Source organism: Pithys albifrons, chromosome 25 (assembly GCF_047495875.1).
Source record: "Pithys albifrons albifrons isolate INPA30051 chromosome 25, PitAlb_v1, whole genome shotgun sequence".
Taxonomy (NCBI): Eukaryota; Metazoa; Chordata; class Aves; order Passeriformes; family Thamnophilidae; genus Pithys; species Pithys albifrons.
In genome coordinates, this window is record NC_092482.1 from 5,795,941 (window position 1) to 5,820,237 (window position 24,297).

The 24,297-nt window shown below is 56.3% G+C and overlaps 1 protein-coding gene across 1 annotated transcript; it reads left to right on the forward strand.

The window, feature by feature from the left end:
* Positions 1–80: 80 nt before the first annotated feature.
* Positions 81–22,432, forward strand: EFTUD2 (elongation factor Tu GTP binding domain containing 2). Its single transcript, XM_071577490.1, has 28 exons — positions 81–124; positions 1,348–1,453; positions 2,528–2,693; positions 3,093–3,171; positions 5,284–5,359; positions 5,903–5,968; positions 6,228–6,263; positions 7,090–7,180; positions 8,053–8,135; positions 8,605–8,771; positions 9,745–9,869; positions 11,412–11,475; positions 11,837–11,927; positions 12,720–12,855; positions 13,124–13,251; positions 14,273–14,466; positions 14,611–14,722; positions 14,927–15,067; positions 15,486–15,587; positions 16,099–16,181; positions 17,150–17,236; positions 17,479–17,605; positions 18,042–18,129; positions 18,813–18,931; positions 19,331–19,425; positions 20,176–20,329; positions 21,213–21,320; positions 21,883–22,432. Exons 2-28 carry the CDS (start codon positions 1,349–1,351, stop codon positions 21,976–21,978), a joined length of 2,919 nt encoding a protein of 972 aa, XP_071433591.1. The 5' UTR covers positions 81–124; position 1,348; the 3' UTR covers positions 21,979–22,432.
* Positions 22,433–24,297: the final 1,865 nt, after the last annotated feature.

Consider the following 24,297-nt stretch of genomic DNA (forward strand, 5'->3'; position numbering starts at 1 on the left):
GGCCCCGCCCGGCTCCGCTCGGCGCTGCCCCCGCGGCCGCGGGACGTTCTGCCGTGACAGGCGGCGCGGGCAGCCCGGGGACCTTCGGCAGCGGCGGCGCCGGAGAGAGCGGGACCGGCACCGGGTGAGGGAGAGCGGGCCGGGATTGGGATTGGGATGGGATGGGATGGGATAGAGCGGGCCGGGATTGGGATGGGATAGAGCGGGCCGGGATTGGGATTGGGATGGGATGGGATGGGATGGGATGGAATAGAGCGGGCCGGGATTGGGATGGGATAGAGCGGGACAGGACGGGAAAGGGATGGGAGAGAACGGGACGATCCGGAATTGGGATTGGGATAGAGCGGGACAGGACGGGAAAGGGATGGGAGAGAACGGGACGATCCGGAATTGGGATTGGGATAGAGCGGGACAGGCCGGCCTTGGGATGGGAGAGAACGGGACGATCCGGAATTGGGATTGGGATAGAGCGGAACAGGACGGGAAAGGGATGGGGTAGAGCGGCACGGGACGGGACAGGGATGGAGTGGGTTAGAATAGAGGGATAGGGATTAGCACAGAGCGGGATGGACCAGGATAGGGATAGCGATAGAGAGGAATAGAGGGGACAGAGCGGGACGGACCGGGGTCCGGGCCGGGCAGGGCAAGGCCGGAGGGCTCGGAGAGGAGACGGGACCGGGCTGGGGGCAGAGGCAAGGGAAAGGGCAGGGACAGGGGCAGGGGCAGGGACAGGGACAGGGACAGGGACGGGGCAGGGGCAGTGCTGGGGCAGGGACAGGGACAGGGCTGGGGCAGGGGCAGGGGCAGGGACAGGGACAGGGACAGGGACAGGGACAGGGGCAGGGGCAGGGGCAGGGACAGGGCCGGGGCAGGGGCAGGGGCAGGGGCAGGGGCAGGGGCAGGGCCGGGGCAGGGACAGGGGCAGGGACAGGGGCAGGGACAGGGGCAGGGGCAGGGCTGCTCCCCGAGGCAGGGGCTGGGGCAGGGGCAGGGGCAGTGCCGGGACCGGGGCAGGGGCAGGGACAGGGACAGGGACAGGGCCGGGGCAGGGGCAGTGCTGGGGCAGGGACAGGGACAGGGACAGGGACAGGGCCGGGGCAGGGGCAGGGGCAGGGGCAGTGCCGGGACAGGGGCAGGGACAGGGACAGGGGCAGGGGCAGGGGCTGGGGCAGGGGCAGTGCCGGGACAGGGGCAGGGGCAGGGCTGGGGCCGGGGCCGGGACAGGGACAGGGGCAGGGCCGGGACAGGGACAGGGCCGGGGCAGGGCTGCTCCCCGAGGCAGGGCCAGTCCCCCCGGTGCTGCCGCGGGCCCTGCCGGTCAGTCGGTGAGCGGCCCCTCCCCCCCAGCATGGACACCGACCTGTACGATGAGTTCGGGAACTACATCGGGCCCGAGCTGGACTCGGACGATGACGATGACGAGCTGGGCCGGGAGTCCAAAGACCTGGATGAGGTGGGGAGGATTGTGGGACAGCGACCCTGGGGCTGGCGGGACCCCCGAGCTCCTGCCCCGGGCCTGACGCTGCCTGAGTGGTCAGAGGAGCCACACAATCCCTTCCCGGGGTGAAGGGAAGGGCAGAGCCCCTGCTGGGATTGCGGGTGGGCCCGGGAGCTCGGCCGTGTTTGGGGGGGTTGTGTCAGTCCTGGGGTCGGTTTAGGCCCCTCCGGGGGCTCCTCGGGGAGCAGCTGAAGCTGCAGCAGGGGCTGGATCCCCCGAGGGGCAGAGCCAGACTTCACGGACACCTTGGGGGCAGGAGGAGGGCGGGGGAAGCAAAGGGGCTGAGCCTCAGGGGCTGTGAGGGGGTAATTGCCCCTCCCGTGGGGCTGTAGGGGGTGTGAGGGGGTAATTCCTCCTCCCATGGGGCTGTAGGGGGTGTGAGGGGGTAATTCCCCCTCCCATGGGGCTGTAGGGGGTGTGAGGGGGTAATTCCCCCTCCCATGGGGCTGTAGGGGGTGTGAGGGGGTAATTCCCCCTCCCGTGGGGCTGTGAGGGGGTGATTCCCCTCCCGTGGGGCTGTGAGGGGTGTCAGGGGGTGATTCCCCCTCCCGTGGGGCTGTGAGGGGTGTCAGGGGGTAATTCCTCCTCCCGTGGGGCTGTAGGGGGGTGTGAGGGGGTAATTCCCCCTCCCGTGGGGCTGTGAGGGGTGTCAGGGGGTGATTCCCCCTCCCATGGGTCTGTAGGGGGTGTCAGGGGGTAATTCCCCCTCCCGTGGGGCTGTGAGGGGTGTCAGGGGGTGATTTCCCCTCCCGTGGGGCTGTGAGGGGGTGATTCCCCCTCCCGTGGGGCTGTAGGGGGTGTCAGGGGGTAATTCCCCCTCCCGTGGGGCTCTGTGTGACACGAGGGGGCTGCTGTGGGAGGGGGGTTGGAGTCACTTCCTGTGCTGTTGTCCCTGCGAGTCCGTTTTCCTCAGGAAGGACCGTGCTGCTCCCCCTGGAGCTGCTCCCCCAGGGCACCTCTGGGGGCTGCTGGGGGTCCCTGGCTGGGTTTGGGGTCTCTGCAGCAGCTGAGGGTGGGCCTTGGTTGCAGCTGGAGGACGATGACGATGATGATGAGCTGGGGGAGCACGACGAGGAGCACCCCGGGATGGAGGTGGTGCTGCACGAGGACAAGAAGTACTACCCCACAGCTGAGGAGGTGTACGGGCCCGAGGTGGAGACCATCGTGCAGGAGGAGGACACCCAGCCCCTCACTGGTGAGGGGGCAGGGAGGGGAGGTGGTTTTCCTGCTGTCCTGCCCCTCTGGAGCCCCTCACACACCAGGAATGGCAGACCCTTGTCTGGCGTGTGGTTTGGGCACTCAGAGTTGTTCCAAATCCCAAACAAACGTGTCTTTGGGAGAGCAGGAATCAGCAGAGGCAGGGAAGGATGTTTAAGGAGGAATTAAATGCATTTAAGTTGTCTCCTTTGATCCCTCTGTACGACATGTCTCTGTTGGAAGGGTCCTGCAGTGACCACCTCATGCAGCTGCTTTGACAAAGAGGATCTGTCAGCTGGAAAATCAGGGGATTCACAGCAAAACTCCCCGTTCCCAGGGGTCATTCCTGCTGGTTCAGGGGCTCTGGGAACAGGTTGATTTCTCCCTCTTGTTTCAGAGCCCATTATTAAACCTGTGAAGACCAAGAAGTTCTCCCTGATGGAGCAGACACTGCCAGTCACTGTCTATGAGATGGAGTGAGTGCTGGGGGGGCTCGGCTCGAGGGGTTGGGGCTGCTGGTCCCTCCTGCCCTTGTGGGCCCTGGGGGGGCTGGGGGGAGGCAGATTTGGGGGGCCTGGCTTGTTGTGTGACTGACCCCAGCACAGAAGTGAGAGCAGCTGTTTCCCAGGTTCTGAACCAAAAGGAGAGGGAGGATGTGCAGGACAAACCATTTCCCAGACGTTTTCCCTCCCCGGCACAGTGCAGGGCTCAGACACAGAGGGGGAATCTCATCTCCAGTGCTGAGATAAAGCTCCACAGGCAGAGCCTCTTGTGGCTCAAGAAATACTCATAGAGTGGTTTGGGTTTGAAGGGACCTCAAAGCCCACCCAGTGCCACCCCCTGCCATGGGCAGGGACACCTCCCACCAGCCCAGGGTGCTCCAAGCCCTGTCCAGCCTGGCCTGGGACACTCCCAGGGCTGGGGCAGCCACAGCTTCTCTGGGCACCCTGGTAAATACTTGTATTGTCACTGTGTGACACGTCACATTGGGACATTTTGGGTTGATCCCAGTCTCAAATCAGATCCCATCTATCCTGGAGGAGTTTCCATTGGGAATTTTTAGGGCACTGGGTGAGTGCAGAGCTCTGTGCAGGTCAGCACAGAGCTCTGGGCTTGGTGGTGTTTGCTGCTCCTGGGACACGAGGACTGGAAGAAAATCTGGGAAAAAATCCAAACTAATTTAAAGAAAAACATCTCACACAAGTTGGATGTGGAATAAAAAGCATCATTTGCTTTTACTATTAAAAATCTGATCTTGGCCTCGGGATCTGCTCGTTGTGGTGGGCGGGGGGTCCGTGTCCCCTGCTGTGATGTCTGTGTGTTATTCCTGTTGGGATGAGCAGATGGAGCTGTGGGAGTGTCCTCAGGCTCCTCTCTCCTCTCCAGGCGCCACTTCATGGCCAGCCAGAGCTTTTCCCAGTTTTTAATGGTTGTCTCCATGTGGATCCCAGAACCAGGCGTGGCTGAGCAGCAGCTCCTGGTGCTGAGCAGTCCCTCTGCCTGGCATGTTTTCCAGAGGGAACAGGGTGTCCCTGGAGCTGGTGCTCACTCAGGGCTTCCCGGGGCTGTTTTGGGAGGGGTCCATCCCTGCTGTTCTCAGGGTGCCCAGAGCTGCTGGGGCTGGATTTTCTCAGCAGTTCCCTTGTCCCTGGCCTGGGCACTGATTCCCTGCTCCCTGTGTGCTCTGCTCTTCCCATTTGTAATTAATTCCTTCTTGTCCTGTTTGTTGGGATAAATGGTTGGGATGGGCCAAGAGAAATTCCTTGTGGGACGTAGCCAGAAACCTGTGAGCAGGGTATTGATTTCCCATTCAGCCTTATTTTCAGAGCAATTAGCAAGCTTTTAATCAGGGTTAGTATTGATTTCTGTATTTTTTAGTTCTTAATTGAAACATTGTACATTAAGTCTACTGCATCAGTGAAAATCTGTTTAAAAAGGAGATGATTTGACAGCACTTACTCTGCAGACCTGTGGCAGTGGCTTCGTGTTTTATGGCCTCCCATTATTTTTTAAGGATGGTAATTTAGGGTCTCAATTACCTTTTGGCCAGGATCCCTGCAGAAGTGGCTGGCCCATCATTACCCAGCTCAGTTGCTGGTTCCAGAAAGACTCAAACTCCATTACTGTTTCCTTGAGTCCCTGGAATGTCACTGTTTTAAGACCTGAAAATCAGAATTAATGGTGTGTGGACTCCTGGCTGCTTTCAAGGCTCTGTGGGGGGCTTGTTTTCCAGCACTGTGGTTTCCTTGACTGCCTGCCACGGTTTGAGTGGAAGTGCTTCATCATCCAAGTGCATGGATGTGACTTTTGCTCCAGCACTGACTAGAAGAGAAGAAAAATACTCAATAATATTCCCTCGCTGGCAGCTTTGCCAGCTCCGTATCCTCCCACCCACTGCCATCTGTCTGGGACTCCAACTCTTGTCCTCCCCATCTGGAAAGTGGGATCCTTCCCCCGCAGGGCACTGGCAGGATGGGAGTGTGGTGAGGACTGGGGGGCACCTGGGATGGAGAGCGTGGCTGAGGTGGCACCTGCTTTCCTTAGCCATGGCAGGAGCCTCCAGCAGCCTTTTGTGTTTCGCTCCCCAGTTTCCTGGCAGACCTGATGGACAACTCGGAGCTCATTCGGAATGTGACTCTGTGTGGGCACCTCCACCACGGCAAGGTAGTGAGAGCACCCAGAGCACAGTAACAGTGATGGTGGCCTGGCTGTTGTTTGCTTTGCCTTCTCTCCTGGCCCCTCACCCTCCACAGCAGCACCCTCTGCTCCTTTGGCTGATTCACTTATTTATAGAATCCCAGAATGGCTTGGGTGGGAGGGACCTCAAAGCCCACCCAGTGCCACCCCTGCCATGGGCAGGGACACCTCCCACCAGCCCAGGGTGCTCCAAGCCCTGTCCAACCTGGCCTGGGACACTCCCAGGGCTGGGGCAGCCGCAGCTTCTCTGGGCACCTGTGCCAGGGCCTGCCCACCCTCCCAGCCAACAATTCCTTCCCAATATCCCATCTATCCCTGCCCTCCTTCAGCTTAAGCCCATTCCCCTTTATGCTGTTACGTGTCCTTGTGAAATTTGCAGGTTGAATTTGTGGGTTTTCCAGTGATGTGCCCAAGGCTGTCTGTGCTGCTCCAGAAGGGGTGGGGTGGGGTGGGGTGGGGTGGGGTTTGTTCCCACCTGAACAGTCACCTCCTTTCTCTGCCCTTTCCCAGACGTGTTTTGTCGACTGCCTGATAGAGCAGACGCACCCGGAGATCCGGAAGCGCTACGACCAGGATGTGAGTGAGCCCTGCTGTGCCCCTGCCCTGGGCACAGGGGGTGGCCCTGGCCCCCTGGGAGAGGCTTTTGCATCCCCTGTGCCTGGGCACAAGGTGGTGCAGGGATTGGAATGTCAGATTGGAAAGCCAAAGCTCAGTCCCAGCTGTGCCTCTGTCACTTCCTCGCCACCTTACCATGTGTCAGAGTTACTGTGTCCTGCTTCAGATTTACAGTTTGAGGCCAGAATGGGATATTCTGACTTTCCTTTTGCCCTTGCAGCTCTGCTACACTGATATATTGTTCACAGAGCAAGAGGTGAGTGATCTTGTTGTGATTTTATCCAGTTGTCTCGTGCTTTACACACAGTTGCAGTAGGCACTTTCCTCATCCATTTTTAACACCTTTTTGTGCCTTCCACGTTTGGGTTATTTTCTTTGCTCCTCCTTTTTGCCTCGGTAAGATCCCTGGTCCAGCTTGCCTCCATTTCCCACAGCCCCCCTCCTGTGGATGGTGTATAAGCTGTGTAATGTTAAATCCACAGCAGAGTCACCCCAGTGTGTGGGTAACTCTTACTTGCTTTGGGAGAAAGAGGGGGAAGGGGTTTGCAGCAGTTGTGGATGAGCAGAAAAACTGTTTCAAAATAAATACATTTCTCATTTTCCTTGGCTGGGTGCTCTGGTTCCATGTGGTTAGGTATGAGTGGGAGGTTTGTTTTGTGTCATGACCAGAACAATCCTATGAAACATTTTTTTCTCTTCATCTTAATGCTCTGCTTTATCATCCTCTGTGTGATCAAGTCTTGCACTTCGAGGTTGGCAGCAGCAGAGGTGAAAGCACAGACAAAGATGCACATTCTGTGTCTGGTGTTGCATATTTTACCTCCTGAGCTGGAACCAGGTGTGGGGGTGCAGGGGTGGCTCAGTACAGCCCACCAGTACAAACCAGTATGGATGGGGCAGCTGGGCTGGGTCCTGCAGTGGTCTGGGGTTGTTGCTCCTTCCCTGGGAGTATCAGGATGCCCTGGATGGATGTTTACTTTACATATTTCAGTTTTCTTTTCTTGGTCATCTTCTTTGTCTGTACATGGTGATCATTGTATTTCCTTTGCTCTGAGCTGCTGATCTGCTCTCCTGTGTTGCAGAGGGGGGTGGGGATCAAGAGCACCCCAGTGACGATTGTTCTGCCGGACACCAAAGGAAAGTCTTTCCTCTTCAACATCATTGACACTCCAGGTGACTGTGCAATCCTGAAAATCCTGCTTGGGGAAGCACTTGCCTTTGTTTGGTGTTTTTTGTGGCTGATTCCAGCCCAGTCCTGAACCTTTAGCTGAGTTCATTCCTCTGAAGTCACTTCCAGCAGCAGCAGCTGCAGGTGCCCCTCGGTCACACAGGCACAGGAGGGTGTGGGGAGAAGGAACCTGACAGACCATGTAGTTGCTGTGGGCAGGAGTAAGTCAGCCTGTGCTTGTGATTAGCAGGCCTAATTGAGGGTTGATGAGGCTGGCAGGGTGTTTCACTCAAGAACAGAAGCAGCACAGGTAGCACAGTCTCCTCCAGGTGTTGTGCACAGTGGGGCTGTGCTTTGCTCAAATGCTGGTGCCCCACAGTGAGGCTCAGCAGATCCCTTTGGGCCTCTGACAGGCTCCTGTGCAGGGAACATAATCACAGATAAGCTTGTTGTGAGAATCTTTAGAAAAGGGGGCTTGGGACACATCTGCTGAGCTACAGCTCGGGCTGAGGGAGGTTGGAGCGCAGGAGGAGGCCGGGGGGAGAGGCATCTGTTGTCTCTGCTGAGAAGAAATCTTCCCCCTTTTCCCAAAGTACTTGCACAGAGCTGTGAGAAAAACAGTAACAAATGTGAGGAAAAGTGCCTGTTAAACAAGTTGTTGTGTATATTCTTAAAGAAAAAGAAGCATTAAAGCTGAAGTTAAATCCCCACGGGGAGCTCTGGCAGCCACTCCTGCGTCCCTGTCTGAGGAGGAACCAGCCTCTGTTCTGCCTCACTGGGCACCAGCAACTAAAGGAACCTGCAGAGCTCCCCACCCTTTGTGGTGCTGCACCAGGGCTTGCTCTGCCTCCACTCACCACCTTCTGTGCTTTTGAAGGTCATGTCAACTTTTCCGACGAGGTCACCGCCGGCCTGCGCATCTCGGATGGCGTCGTGCTCTTCATTGATGCAGCTGAGGGGGTGAGTGCCAGCTCCTCCTGGGGCCAACCTCAGCATCCTCCCTCTGGAGTCTCTGCTCCTGCCTTGGCATGAAGGCCTGGGGTGGGCTCAGCCTTCCAGGGTGAGGGGTTTTTGGAGGACATTTGGAAAGTTTTCCATCCAGAGAGGCAGTGACGCCTCTGGCTTCTGTGTCCAGGCTGATGTGATACATGTGGCCTGTAGGCTGGTTATTCAACTTGTGTGCATCTCCATCCCCATGATACCTAAAACTGAGCAGGTTATTTATATCAGAGATGCCCACAGGCTTGGATTCAAGGAATTCAGTTGGGTCAGCACCTATCTCTGCATTGCAGGAGGATTTGATGGCTGCTGGCTGAGCTGGGCCTTTTTTGCAGCCTGGCAGCAGTGTGAGGGTCACTGGCTGCCTCTCACGGCCCAGAGAGCATTCCTTGGAGCTTTCCTGGGGCCCTGAGCTCGCTGCTCCCCGCAGGTGATGCTGAACACGGAGAGGCTGATCAAGCACGCGGTGCAGGAGCGGCTGGCGGTGACCGTCTGCATCAACAAGATCGACAGGCTCATCCTGGAGCTCAAACTGCCCCCAACTGATGCTTATTACAAACTCAGGCACATTGTAGATGAAGTTAATGGCCTGATCAGGTGAGGGGTTTGTGTCCCTGTCCCACTGCAGCTGCTTCTCTCTGTGTATGCCTGAAAACCCATTAATCTCTTGATATGTTGAGTTGTAGAAAATGGGGCAGGAGGAGCCACTGGAAATCTCAGCCAATATATTGAATTAGGCAGGATTGACTCTTCCTGACAAGCTTCATGGGATTTCCTTCCCCACCCCCTTTTCATTTGCTCTCCATTAAAAAGCAGGGACATAGCAGTGACCTTCCATGCTCCCAGATGTCTCAAATACATTGAATTTATCCAGGTTGTGTCCCAAACTGGAGGTTGAGATGTCCCAAAGCTCCTAAATATTTGCTGAAAACCTAAAAGGGACTTGCTGTGCCAACCCCTGAGCAAAGATACAACAGTGATGTGGTTGAATCTCCTTGCCAGCCCTGCTCAGGGAAGGGAGGGACATCTTGGGAGTCATGCATTGTTTCTGTGTGTTCTTCTGCATCCATGGAATTTTTCTGACAGCATTCCACCCTTCAAGTGTGTGTGGATTTGCACACAAGCTCCCTGGCATGTGTCTCTTCAGTGTGTGCTGGCATCAAGGAGCTGGGAGGAGGGTCATTCCTCCTGTCTAGCCTGCCTGGGAGCTCACTGAAACTGTTTGGATTTTTTTCTGTCCTTGTATTATCTTTTCCCTTACTTGGTTGACCAACTTTGCTGCTTTTTTTAGGGAAAGAATAACTCCCCCAGACAGAAAAATCCAAAGCACTTGTGCTGGTAACTTTTTAGTTCCAGGATCTTTAAATCTTTGCACGTTAATGCTTTGAAGTTTATAGGCAGAAAATGTTCCTGACCCTGAAATTCTGATGGTGAACGAGCTGCAGTTTAAAGATGCTGCTTGGCAATGCAGGATCTTTGCCTGTCACATACTGCTGCTGGGTGTGGGAAGTGGGTTGAAGTGTCTTCTTTGGTTCATAACATTGATTTGGTTTTGTTTTCCTCCTCTCAGCATGTATTCCACGGACGAGAACCTCGTGCTGTCTCCCCTCCTGGGCAACGTGTGTTTCTCCAGCTCACAGTACAGCATCTGCTTCACACTGGGGTCTTTTGCAAAGATTTATGCAGACACATATGGTGAGGATTATCCAGAAACCTGGTGCTCTTCAACATCTCATTTCCCAGCCTTTTTCTGTGGAGGTTTTCTAAGCCGTGCAGCTTTCCCAGCACAGACGTGGCTGGTGTGTGTGTTGGGAACTGGGGGCTGGGGGAACTGCAGAGCTGAGCCTTGCAGGGGAGAAAGCAGAAATACAGTTTTAGCTGGGTATTTTCTCCTGATAAATGTTTCTGGAGTGAGAAGCCAAGATTTTATACATACCCTAAGCAGGAATAACAAGCCCTGCTCTGGCAGTTGAAGGCAGGTGTGTGAGTCGTGCTCTGCCTCCCTATCAGCAGCTCAGGAGAGAAGCAGTTAAGCTCTTCCTGCCTTTTCCCCAAAGTCTCTGGAGTCTGAGACTCAGCTGCAGCTGGGCACAAGCCTGGCCCACAAGGTTTTGCACTCTTGCCCTCTTTCTTTTTTAAGAAACTGTCTTTTTCTGGGTTGGATTTCATTTGCTGCTCCCCAGGTGCCCACTCAGGGCCATGTGCCGTTTGGAGCAGCGGGCTCTGGGCTGGCATTAGCAGCTGCACAGCCTCCCACTGGGGAATTCAGGGATCTGTAGGAGCTGTGAGCAGGGGAAGAAGGAGGTTGTAAAGCAGCTGGTCCAGCTCCTGCAAAGAAGTTGGCCTGAGGGAGAATGAAGTTGTAGAGGTCAGGGACTGATGTGTCAGGACTGTCAGAGAGTTTGGAGCAATAAAGGAGCTCCCTGGGTGTCACAGCCTTAACTCAGAGCCTGCTGGGATGAGACCCCCTCTCTGGGGGGCTGAGAACAGCATGGTCAGCAGGAGATGCCACCCCTGTGGGGCAGGCAGAAGCAGCACCTGGAGTTGGGATTCTGGTCACCAGGCATTGTATTTGCAGCCACCACACCTCAGCTAACAGGACTTAGCACAGCTTAAGTGTCCAAAAAACAGCCACCATGCAGTTCCTTGTGCTCACACATCTGCCCACAGGCAGAGCTTGTTTGGAAACTGCTGTAGGTTGTCACCCTGTCCTGTTATTTGCAAATCCACAGTGACAGCCAGCACTGCTCTGCTCCTTCAGCACTGCTGTTTGGCTGAGACAGAGACAGGAACCTGGAGATGTTCAGCAGGGCAGAAGAGGCTGGTGCTGAGCCTGAGGGGAGGAGGGCAGCCCAGCCCCTTGGCACTGCAGTGCCACTCACGGCGTGCCCATTTGGAAGCGCAGCAGATGTGGCCGAGCTCCTGTCTGGCAGCCAGTGCTCCTCAGCTCTGCCTTCCTGGGCACCTGAGCGAGCTGGAGTGTTCCTGGGAAGCCAACCTGAACCTCAGTGTCCCTGGGCTGCTGGGGACATGCTCAGTGGGCTGTTCCTGCTCACCTTGTCCTGGTCTGCCCAGGTCAGGCTTAATCTTTCACCTGGAACTGGGACCAGGCATTCACTCACCAGCATCATTCATTAATAGAATCTTCAGGGTTGTTTTAAAAGCCAAAAAATAAAGATTTCCAAGCTGAGAGAAATACAGTGACATCTGATCCTGTCATTTGCTGTTTCCCTTTAGGAGACATCAATTATCAGGAGTTTGCAAAGCGGCTTTGGGGTGACATCTACTTCAACCCGAAGACGTAAGAACCCTGTTTATATGTCTGTTACTTTATTCCTGGGCTTTTCCCTCTTTTCCCTCTAAAACGTGCACTGGATGACCATCCAAGGTCATTCCAACCTGATCCTATGATCTGTGATGCAGTAGTGTCTGGAGGGGTTGAGTCAGGCCTCCTGCCAGGTGTGAATCCACGTGGTCCTCCAGAATCCTGTAGGCAGGAGCAGAGCGGCTCCTCTGGCCTTTGTTGGGAGTCAGCCTGGCCCTGGCAGCTTCCTGGGGGGCTCAGGAGGGAGGAGAGGAAAGCCTGGCAGGAGCAGGGGCTGTGTGGGGGTGGCTCCAGCTGCAGTTCCTGCTCCTCACATCTCTCCTCTGGTCTCCCACAGACGCAAGTTCACCAAAAAGGCCCCAACGAGCAGCTCCCAGCGCAGCTTTGTGGAGTTCATTCTGGAGCCCCTGTACAAGATCTTGGCTCAGGTCTGGGATGGTTCTTTCTCCTCTCCACAGTTCCAGCCAGGAGCAGTCAGGGCCTGGGCACTGGGTGATGAGTCTGGTGCCTGTGGGGCTCTCCTGTCCTGTTCTTCAGTGTTACCTGCACAGGTCTGGTTGGGGATGTACAGCAACAGTGATCAACCCCTTAACAGCTGTTCCTTGCAAATGCAGCCCCGTTTGTGCAGTGAATAGAACTGCCCTTGGTGTTCCTGGTGTGCCCTGATTGCAGCCAAGTGATAGTGCTTGGACTTGGAGCAAAGACTTGGAGCACAAGCCTAATGAGCAGCTGGGGGGGCTCAGCCTGGAGAAAAGGAGGCTCAGGGGGGACCTTCTCATCTCTCCACAACTCCCTCACAGGACAGGGGGAATCAGGAGTGGGTCAGGCTTTGCTCCCAGGGAACAAGGGACAGGACAAGAGGAGATGGCCTCAAGGTTTGCCAGGGAAGATTTAGGTTGGATACTGGGGAAAATTTCTTCACTGAAAGGCAGTGGCACAGCTGCCCAGGGTGGTGCTGGAGTCACCATCCCTGGAAGTGTTCAAAAAACATATAGATGTGGTACTTGTGCACATGGGTTAGTGGTGGGCTTGGCAGTGGTCTTAGAGGGCTTTTCCAGCCTTAGTGATTCCATGATTCTGTGATCTGACCCCTCTGGCTCTCATGTGAACTCTAAACCAGTGCAGCCCGTAGGCCTGAGGGTGATGACTGGTGTATGAAGCTGCACCTGGGAGTTGCTGGCTTGGCAGTGGAGCTGAGAGTGGGGCTTGCTGTCTTGCAGGTGGTGGGGGACGTGGACACAACCCTGCCCAGGACTCTGGATGAGCTTGGCATCCACCTGACCAAAGAGGAACTGAAACTGAACATTCGGCCCCTGCTGCGGCTGGTCTGCAAGAAGTTCTTTGGGGAGTTCACAGGTGAGAGTCGTTTGTCTTCCCCTCTATAGTCTTCCCTGCACCCCCAACACCTCCCACCAACAGTTAAGGGCTGTATTTTGGCCACTGGGCTCTCACTTGCACAGATCCTGCTCAGCTTTCCAAATATAAACTGTCACACTCCTTGCCCACAGGGCACTGCTTAGCTCTGCCCGCTGCAGTAGCAGTTGCTTTTCCTGGTGTTGATGGAGGCTGTTTCTTTCCCCTCCACTCTGGATAGTCCTGTCCTCACCAAGTGTCCCTGTTGCAGGCTTTGTGGACATGTGTGTGCAGCACATCCCCTCCCCAAAGGTGGGGGCCAAGACCAAGATCGAGCACACCTACACGGGCGGCGTGGACTCCGACCTGGGCGAGGCCATGAGCGAGTGCGACCCCGACGTAAGGCAGCTCCTCTCTTTGTTTGGAGTGTCCAAACCCGAGGCAGGCAGGCCCTGCTCTCGCTGCCCTGCCAGGGCAGCTGCCTCCCAGCCAGCCATCTGCACAGATTTCACTCAGAGAGCTCTGAAACCTCTCGTCTGACACTGAAACAAATCTCCTCACTCTGAGGAGCTTCAGCTGCCTGCCAGGGCTGCTCTGGAGAGAGGGGATTGTTTGACAGTGTTCAGAGAAGAACAGGACTAGGTCAGGACTCCAGAGCACATGGGAGAGCTGCAGGGTGGATTTGTGTCCTCTTGCTGCCTTTTTGTCCCTTTTCCTTGAAGTTTGATTCTCTCTCCAAACTGAGAAAACTGATCTGAACTGTGCTGATAAAAATAACCCTGCATTAGTTAGTCAGCACCTTTCCTCTCAAAGCCCTGCAAAACCTTCCTCCTCAAACAGCTTGTGCTGAGCTGTCATTCAGAGTTGTCTGGAGCCACCAACGCCAGTAGCTGAGGGAGGAATTTGCCTGTGACTTTTGCTCTGATGTCTGCAGAGAAAATGAATCTCTTTTTTTAATGAGTTGTGATTATCCACACAGAACTCCACAGTGGTGACTGTCACCACACCACCAGTGCCCTGGGGGCTGGGAGCTGTGATCTGTGGGGGCTCAGGTGCTCTGCCCTGAGCAGGTTTCCAGGCCAGCAGGTGACATTTCTGCTCATGGCTTTGTCCCAGCCACCATTTGGTGCTGTACAAGAGGAGAGCCTGGAGCTCCAGAGCAGCTCACTAAGGTCATCCCAGGCGTTTCCATACAGGGTGAGGAGATGCAGGGCTTCTAGGGCAGGAAATTAAGTACTTGGCAAATCAAAAGAAGTATTCCTAATTTGCAGCCCATTAATCCCTTTTATCCACAAATCCCACAATATCCTAAGTTGGAAGGGACCCACAAAGCTCATCAAAGTCCAGTCCTGCCAGGTCTGTGTCTGTGTCTTGTCTGTGCTTTGAAACGGGCTCATTTCTGTCTCTCTGTCATGGGAAGGGTCCATTGATGTGCCACACCACCAAAATGTACAGCACGGACGATGGTGTCCAGTTCCACGCCTTTGGCAGGGTGCTCAGTGGCACCATCCACGCTGGGCAGCCTGTGAAGGTCCTTGGAGAAAACTACACCCTGGAAGATGAGGAGGATTCTCAGATCTGCACTGTTGGCCGCCTCTGGATCTCAGTTGCCAGGTATGGAAAGCTCTGACAATGTGCTCGTGGGGAGAGGAGTTGGGTGAGGGCCTGGGAGGGAGGGAGGGAGGGAGAGCTGCCAGGGAAGGGAGGAGGAGGGCACTGGAAGGGCTGAGGCTGCAGTGGTGATTTCCTGCCTTTCAGGTATCACATTGAGGTAAACAGGGTTCCTGCTGGCAACTGGGTGCTGATTGAGGGAGTGGACCAGCCCATAGTGAAGACGGCGACAGTGACGGAGCCCCGGGGCAACGAGGAGGTACCTGCATGGCTGGCACTGCTCAGCCTTCCAGGGAGCCAGGGTGGTGTGGGGCACTCCAAAGGCTCCCCTGGCGAGGCTGAAGAGGCCTTGTCTGCCCTGGTGCTGCTGGGGCACAAGAGCCACTGAGGGACAGAGGGCGGCTGTGTCTGACCCTGTGGGTGTCCAGTGATGTGCTCTCAGCTCTGTCCTCTCTGGCTCCAGGCTCAGATCTTCCGGCCCCTGAAGTTCAACACCACGTCTGTGATCAAAATCGCTGTGGAGCCCGTGAACCCCTCCGAGCTGCCCAAAATGCTCGATGGCCTCCGCAAGGTCAACAAGAGCTACCCCTCCCTTACCACTAAGGTACTGCTGGGGGGGTTGGACTGGGGGATCTCCAGGGGTCCCCTCCAGCCCTGACTATTCTGTGGTTCTCTGTGTGGCTGTTTCCAGCCCGTGCTGGGGGAAACCTCTGGGCTGATCTTAAAAGTAATTAATTTTTTGCTATGGGTTGTTGTGGGTGTTTTCATGCTGTTGCAGTGGATCCCATAAATTACGTGCACATAGCAGGAAAGTGTAAATCCAGCAGAAAAACACACACCTTGCTGTGCCAGGGAAGCAGCTTTCTGCAGAGCCCAGCAGCACTTCCTGCTGGAACAGGCTGTGAGAGCTTTCCTTGTGGTGCTCTGATCCTGACCAGTGTTTTAAAGCTGATATTTCCTTAGGCTTGAGTAGGAGCTGTGAGCAGGGGTGGTGTCAGCTGAACCCCTCTCCTCTCTCCCAGGTGGAGGAGTCTGGGGAGCACGTGATCCTGGGAACAGGAGAGCTGTACCTGGACTGTGTGATGCACGACCTGCGGAAGATGTATTCCGAGATTGACATCAAGGTGAGGGCGTGAGAGGGGGCATTTCCCACCTGGAAACCCTGGAAAAACAGAGGTTTGTTCCACTGCCTCAGAAGGATGGGAAAGTTAAACTACCTGAATATACAACATGGATTTTGTCACATCCCTGTAAAAGGGAAAAAAAAGGCTGTTGGGGTGCAGAAGTGGCTCTTGCAGCCTGGCTCACAGCAGTGGGATTGAGAGACTGAAAATTGTCTTAGAGAAGAGTTTTCAATATTCCAGCCTTTTCCTGTGCCTCAGCCTTTGCCTGGCGAGCATGAAATAAATAAACTGAGCAGAATTTTTCATACCTGGAATTAGGTTTAAATCTTCCTGTCTCATGTGATGAAGGAATTAGTGAAGCTGCCTGTGCAGCCTCAGTGGTTCATGCACAGTGCTCACTAAAACAGTGCTAGATGAACCAGCTTTTTCTTGTGGGTGTTCAGAGGTTTCCAACAGTCTCTTTACAAACAAAAAGGTACTGAAAACCTTAACAAGCCTGTTGTTACTCCAGGTGGCTGACCCAGTGGTGACATTCTGCGAGACAGTGGTGGAAACGTCCTCCCTGAAGTGCTTTGCTGAGACACCCAACAAGAAGTGAGAGCCTGTGGGTGAGGGGGGCACAGGGAGGGTCCATCCCCTCTGAGGGGGCTGTTCCCACTGCCCACTGTCCACCCAGTGTCCAGTTGAGCTGAACTGGTCAGGAACACACTAGAGTTTCAGGAATGTTCCTGTGCTGTCTTAGAAACTTTCAGACTGCAGAAAGGCACATCCAGATCTTCCTTTTTACCTGCCATGTCTTCTCAGCAGTTCCCCCTGATTTCCAGACTGGGAGGCGTAGTGGGATTCTGGAGCAGGTGCCAAAGTGCCCAATTCTGCCTTCAGTAACTCCCCAAACAATTCCACGTGCAGAACTTTGTCTTCTCTTACCCATACTTAATCTTGGGTTTGTTCCTTTCTGGGGCTGCCCTGGAGCTTTGCAGTTGCTCTCCCCTTCCTCCTCCAGCAATGGTTTGTAAGGTGCACGTGACTGAAAGAGGAAGGATGAGAGGGAGCATGGGCTGAATAACCAGGAGGGGGTCTGGGATCACAGGACATTTTCATACTTGAATTTTCAGGGGAATCATGATCTGCTGAAGAATGATCTGCTGTGCTGGTTCTTCTTGCCCTCCTTTATTCTGGGATACTCTCTCCATACTTGACAGCCTTTTTTCTGGGAACAGATTTATTCCAGTCTTCACAGGGTCACAGGATGGTTTGGGTTGGAAGGGACCTTACAGGCCATCCAGTTCTGAGCCCTGCTAAGGGCAGGGACACCTTCCACCAGACCTGCTGTCAGGGGGTTGCAGAGAGTGAGAAGGTCCCCCCTGAGCCTCCTTTTCTCCAGACTGAGCTCCCTCAGCTGCTCCTGCCGCTCCAGCCCCTTCCCAGCTCTGTTCCCTTCCCTGGACAAGCTCCAGCCCCTCAGTGTCTTTCTTGCAGTGAGGGGCTGCCAGTGCCTGAGGTCCTCCCAGTTCCTCCCACTTCCATCGCTCTGTGGGCTCACTGTGGCTGTCTCTCCTCAGGAACAAGATCACAATGATTGCTGAGCCTCTGGAGAAGGGACTCGCAGAGGACATCGAGAACGAAGTGGTGCAGATAACGTGGAACAGGTATGGCAGCTCTGGGAGAGCAGGAATCCATCTAGAGGCCAATAACGGGAGAAAAAGGGAGTGCTGGGATCTGTCAGGCAGTAGTCTCTGGGCAGGGAGCCTGGTTTGATATTGCTCACAGCCAGTCTGGGAGCATCCCTGGCTGAGACCATTTTATGCCTTATGGGAATAGGGTTGTAAATATGTTGTGAGTGCCAGTCAGATACTTGTTTCCCAAAGCTTCTTCCCTTTTTCTCTATCAGGAAGAAGCTGGGTGAATTCTTCCAGACTAAGTATGACTGGGATTTGCTGGCTGCCCGTTCCATCTGGGCCTTTGGGCCTGATGCCACAGGCCCAAACATCCTGGTAGATGACACACTGCCCTCAGAGGTGAGGAGTGGGGCTCATGCTTCAGGGAGACCTTTGTCCCATGGTGCCAGGACATGCTCAGTCCTCCCAGAACTTTCAGCAGGGCCCTGGTGCTGTTGGGGTGCTCACTGTTTGCCACAGCTCAGACCGGCTGTACTTTCCCCACCACACCCCTACACTGGTTGGCAAATCACCTGTTGTTTTTCAGGAGTTGCTGTTTGGGCCAATGTCTTAAAAATTGGCAGCTAATGGGCCTGCCTTCCAGGAGCCCAAAATGTGGACCCTCAGTTTATAGCTCTGAAGCTGATGCTCCTGAGCTGTGAGAGGGAGGGGTGGACATTGAGGGTACAGGGGAACATTACTGCTCTTTTAGGAACTGGCATTTAAACACGGGGGTCTATTACTGCTTCTGGTGCAGGTTTGGTTTCTGAAGCTGTCTGTCTGTCTGTGTCTGTAGGTGGACAAGTCCCTCCTGGGCTCAGTGAAGGACAGCATCGTGCAGGGCTTCCAGTGGGGCACCAGGGAAGGGCCCCTCTGTGATGAATGTAAGTGGGGTCTGTGGGGAAGTGGAGCTAATGACAGGATTGATGAAGAATTGAATGTCTAAGCATCCAGGTGTTCCAGGCCAGGTTGGACAGGGCTTGGAGCACCCTGGGCTGATGGAACGTGCCCCTGCCCTTGGCAAGGGTGGGACTGGATGGGCTTTAAGGTCCCTTCCAAAGAAACCAATCTGTGTTTCTATGGTTTTGCTGCTGCAATCCCTCAGAGACAATTTCCCTTCTCACACCTCATCTGGGGACAGCTCTGAGGATGGGTGACAAGGGCTCACCCTTTTCTTGGCAGCAGATGCCATCCAGCCCTGTGCCTGCAAACCAGGGCCTGGTCGCTGCTGAGCTTGGAATGGGTTGCTTGGGGAAGTGGTGGCTGCCCCCTCCCTGGAAGTGTCCAAGGCCGGGTTGGACAGGGCTTTGAGCACCTGCCCTATTGGAAGGTGTCCCTGCCCATGGCAGGGGGTTGGACTGGATGAGCTGTAAGGCTCCTTCCAACCCAGATCATTCCATGATTCCGTGATATGCAGCATTATGATGTGGTCATACTTTCCCTGCTGGAATTACATTTGGGAGAACTGCTGGTGGCTCTGGGCGTTTGGGCACGTGGGGATGTGGCTGGTGCTGTTGCTGGCAGAGAACATCCCCCAGGTCACCCCGTGTTGTCTGTGCCTTCGCAGTGATCCGCAACGTGAAGTTCAAGATCCTGGACGCGGTGATTGCGCAGGAGCCGCTGCACCGCGGCGGGGGGCAGATCATCCCCACGGCCCGCAGGGTCGTCTACTCTGCCTTCCTCATGGTGAGGGCTTGCTGTGTGTGACAGGCTGGGCTGGGCTGTGCCTCTGCCCCGGGGCCGCAGGCTCGGGCTGACTCACCCCATTAACTCTGCACTGCCCTTGTGGGCTGCACAGAGTCCTGTGAGCCTGCATGGAAACTGGGGTGCATCTGCTCACTCCCCCCTTGCTGCTGCTGCCTGCCTGGCTGGGAAGGGTGGTGTGGGGGAGAGGGAAGCATTGTGAGTCACAGCCAGGAGGAGAAAAGCCCCTTTCAGTATCCATGATGCTGGTTTGGGCATCTATTAGAAGGGCCGTGTAATCCCCTTTCAGGCGCTGGGTTTGACCAAATACCAGTCTGTGAGTCTTGCTGGCTCTGTGTTGGTGCTGCTGGAAGCTCAGTGGGTGTGTCCCTGTCTCCTCAGGCCACCCCTCGTCTGATGGAGCCCTACTACTTCGTGGAGGTGCAGGCCCCTGCCGACTGCGTGTCCGCCGTGTACACGGTGCTGGCCCGGCGCAGGTGAGCTGCTCCCCCCCTGCCAGCACCGGGGGCCTGGGCTCTTGGAGACTCCCACAGTCCTGGCACTGCTTGTGAAGTGAGGGCAGAGGGTGAGGTCTCTGAGAAGTGACAGCTGGAAGCTGCCTGACTGATCCCAGCCCCTGAGCTGTCCAGGATCACACACAGCCTGTGGACTGTGCCTGGTTCTTCCTGAGTGTCAGGAGAACATACAAAGGGATGTGCTCCCCACCAGGGTCATGTGCTCTGCTCTGGGCCCCAGCACAGGAGGGACTCGAACGGGTCCAGGGGAGGCCACAAAGGTGCTCTGAGGGTTGGAGCAACTTCCCTGTAAGAACAGAATGACAGACCTGGGGGCATTCACGTGAAGAAGGCTCCAGGGAGACCTCAGAGCCCCTTCCAGTGCCCAAAGGGGCTCCAGGAGAGCTGGAAAGGGACTGTGGACAAGGGCCTGGAGTGCCAGGACAAGGGGGAATGGCTTCCCATTGTCAGAGGGCAGGGTTATGTGAGATAGTGGGAAGGAATTCTTGTCTGTGAGGGTGGGCAGGCCCTGGCACAGGTGCCCAGAGGAGCTGTGGCTGCCCCATCCCTGGGAGTGCCCAAGGCCAGGTTGGACAGGGCTAGGAGCACCCTGGGCTGGTGGGAGGTGTCCCTGCCCATGGCAGGGGTTGGCACTGGATGGCCTTTGAGGTCCCTTCCAACCCAAACCATTCCATGATTCTGTGGCACTTAGGAAGACTAATCTTTTGACAGAGGCCATGTGACACAGGATGCTCCAATCCCAGGCTCTCCTCTCTACACCATCAAAGCCTTCATCCCAGCCATTGACTCCTTTGGGTTTGAGACGGATTTGAGGACCCACACGCAGGGACAAGCCTTCTCTCTCTCAGTCTTCCACCACTGGCAGGTGAGTCCATGCCCTGGGGAGACGGGGAAGAGGGACAGGCAGGATCAGGCACCAGGTAGGTGCTGTCAGTGCCAGAGCTGACACAGGGCAGGACAACATCTCTGGAGAGCATCCTCGAGGGATCCTGGGCAGGGTTTGTGCACCAGTTGTGTCTGCCAGGGCTTTGTTCCAAGTCCCATCACACCTTGTCCTAGCAAGGGAGCAGCAAATGCTGCTGCTGGCAGAGTGTCAGGGTCCTGTAGTGCCCAGGGAGAGGAATTCTCAGGTGTGGGGAGGCTGTTTGGAGGCACTGCAGCCTGGGGAGCAGGAGTCCTGGAGCAGGGGTCAGGTTCACAGATCTGCTGCTGGACATGGTGTGCCACCCTTCAGCTTTGCCTCTCACAGGGCGTGTTTTAGACCTGTAGAAAACAAAGTTTGGGACAAAATGCTGTTCTCTGCCCACTTCTGTGTCTGGGGCAAATCAGGTCCTGTGGGAGCCACTGCTGTGAGCTGCACAGTGACTTGGGTACAGCCAGGTGAGAGCAATGGCTTCAGGCTGAGCTTAAAGGCTGAGATGTCAAAGCCTGAGGCTCAGCTCTGAAAGAATAAGCGCACCTGATTTGTGGAGAGGGTTGTGCTGTCTGAGACCCACATGTGTTGTTCTGCTTATTTTAGGGGTCTCCACCAACCCCTGGGGAAGGTGGGACATGTCCTTGGCTTGGGTTTTCAGCACCATACTGGTGACTTCTCACAGGCAGGTTCACCAGCAGTGACATGAGTTTGTGTGTGCGAGGAGAACAGATGGGATGCTGGGGGTGTCTCCAGGGTCCAGGGGTGTTTCCTGTTGGAGTTTGGGTTCTTCACCAGTCCCAACATCACACTCACATCCTGGCCTGTGTTTCAGATTGTGCCTGGGGACCCTCTGGACAAGAGCATCGTCATCCGGCCGCTGGAGCCACAGCCAGCCCCACACCTGGCCAGGGAGTTCATGATCAAGACCAGGCGCAGGAAGGTGTGTCTGGGAGTCACCCTGCAGTGTCCCTCTGTCCCAGCACCTGAGCTGTTCTGTATTGTCATTTGGATGTGCTACGTCCCCTCTCTGTGTTCCCAGAGCAGTCCAATGTCTTTGATGCCCCTGTGTTGCCTGTCAGTGCCTGTGGTGGCCCCAGCAGTGACTCCAGCCCAAAACCTCCACTGCCTCAGCTCCCTCTCCAGCCCCTCTGCCCCCTCAGGGGCCTGGTTTAGCCCTTTTGTCCTGCAGAAAAAGCAGGAGCTGGTTCCTGAGCTGGTTTAGTGAGCTGGACTGGGGGGCTGAAGGGACTCCTGGAGCCACAGAGGGAGAGGAGGGAATCAGACTCCCTATGGGAGGGCAGTGAGGGTAGGTGGGCTCAGCAGCAGTAAATGCACATCCACAGCATCCTGAGGGGTGTTAGATGCCTTCAAGCTGTGGAGAATCACCTCCTGCCACCTCTGGAGCCTGGGAATTCATCTTCCTGTGGGACATGAGGGCTTTTAGGTGGGCTGTCCACGTGGTGGCTGTGTGGGAATAACCCCAGCTTTGTGTTACCCCACAGGGCCTGAGTGAGGACGTGAGCATCAGCAAGTTCTTCGACGACCCCATGTTGCTGGAACTGGCCAAGCAGGACGTGGTTCTCAACTACCCCATGTGAATGTGCTGCCTGACCCAAGCTCTGACTGGCAGCTGTCAGTCCTTCCCCATCCCTGCCTGCCCAGCCCTGGCTCCTGGAGGCTCAGGGCATGCAGGGAGCTGCTCCTCAAGTTGCTCTTCCATGGCCGTGGGTCTCCCTGAGCATTCGTGCACCATTTGTGGACATTCTCCATATGGGGAGCAGCCCAGAGCCCTTTTGTGCTGTGGCCTCCAGCAAGGAGGTTTTCCCTTTGGGTGGGCTCCTCCAGGCACACAGAGTGGAGCACTGTGAATAGGAGGATTCCTGAGGAGTGTGTCAGGCATTTCAGGCAGCTGAGGAGGGGGGGATTTGGGGGGGAAGATGCTGGGGGGTAGTGCTTTTACCTGCTCCCCAGGAGGAGAGATGAGTGTGGCTCTGACCTTTTTGTACCCCTTTTCTGAACCCTTGTAAACATTTAGTACAAACTTCCAGGCTGGGCTTAGTCTGTGCTCAGAGATGGCAGCACTGGAGGCAGCTCTGCCTTTCTGGTGCTCTCAGCATGTGCTGCCCCCGCTTCCCCCATCCCTCAGCCTTGATTTCCCCATCCTCAGCCCCAGTTCCCCCTGGCCTCAGCTCTGTCCCCCTGCCCCAAGAACTGTGTGTCCCCCAGCCACCCCACTCCTGCCTGCAGGAGTGGACGGACCAGCCAGCCCAGGACAATCCTGTCTTGGATTTTCTTCCTTTTTGGATCTTGCTGAATTTTCAGGGGTCTCATCAGCTGCTTGTGCTCTGAAAAGTTTCAGTGCTCCCTCTCCTCTCCCCTGCCCTGACTGCCCAGGGTCCCTCCCAAGCTCGTGCTGTGGATCCAGGACTGGTTCACATCTCCTGGGGACATTCCTGCCCTCCCTGTCCCCTGGCTGCCCCCAGCCTGCCCTGCCCTGTCCCTGTCCCTACACTGAGTTTGGCCCTGGCAGCCTGGTTCATCCCACAGACACTGCTGGGACCTGTCCCAGGACATCCCTGTGCTCAGAGTGGCTTGAGCTGGCTCTGAGGGCAGCAGCGTGTTGGGAGCAGAGGGTAAAGCCAAGGACAACCTCCTCCCCCTCCCCAAACCTGCCAGCTGCTGGTGGAAACTGGGAGGTGCTGGGCACAGGGAATAGGAAGCATCCATGGAAAATCATGTCTAGCTATCCCACTGTGTGCCAGCCCTCTGTGGAAACTGGATGTTGTGGGGGATAATTCAGGGCCAGTGGAGTTTGAAACCAGGAAGGGGGAGGATTTCCTGCCTGCAAATACCGACATCACGCCATCCCATCTCCCAGCAGGAGGGCGTGTGGTGCTGGGGCTCCAGCCCTATCACCAGGCTCAGCCTTTCCTGCCCGGCAGTGCTGGGATGATCCCCATTGCTTCCCACATCCATCCTGGCACTGTGGCCTCACCGGCAGTGTGTTCCTCCTCTGTCCGGGGGAAAAGGGGCTCCACCCCTGCTTGGCACAAGACACAACGCTGGCACCCCATGGCAACACTGTGGGTGGTTGTCACCTCCCAGTACAGCCCAGCACCAGACTGGGACCCCGAGGACTCGGCCAGGTGTCCCCTGGAGCAGTTCCAGGATTGGTCCGGCCAGGGCTGCAGCAGGATCAGCGTGTGTGGGGCCAGCAGTTCCTGTGCTGTGCTGTGCTGTGCTGTGCTGTGCTGTGCTGTGCTGTGCTGCATGTCCCGGGGCTGCGGGGTGTCCAAGGGCTGTGCGATGTGCCGGGACTGCGGGGTATCCAAGGGCTGCGCGATGTGCCAGGACTGCGGAGCGTCCAAGGGCTGCGGGGTGTCCAAGGGCTGCGAGATGGCCCCTGGCTCCGCAGACAAACACTCGCTGCTCCGTGGCGGGTTTGTCCCAGGAGGGGGACATCTATCATCCCAACCCCGGGCTCTCCAGGGGCGGATAATGGGGCTGGAGGGTCCCGTGGGGACACTCACCCACCGACGGGCGTCAGTGCCGGTCCTCTCTGCCCTCGGAGAGCAGAACCCCGGGACTGCGATGTCCGATGGATCCCCGCGGATCAGAGCATCGCCCTGGAACCCTGTGGAGCTGTGCATCAGCCTAGATTCTTTCGGAACGGAGCATCGCCCTGGACCCCTGTGGTTCCGAGCATCGCCCTGGACCCCTGTGGTTCCGAGCATCGCCCTGGACCCCTGTGGAGCCGTGCATCAGCCTGGATTCTTTTGGAACGGAGCATCGTCCTGGACCCCTGTGGACCCGAGCAGGGCCTTGGCCGTCACCCCGGGAAAGGGCGGCCGGAGCGGCCGGGCAGGCGTGGGAAGGAGCTGGTTTCCACGCAGGGTCTTCCCGGCAGCTGGAAAAGC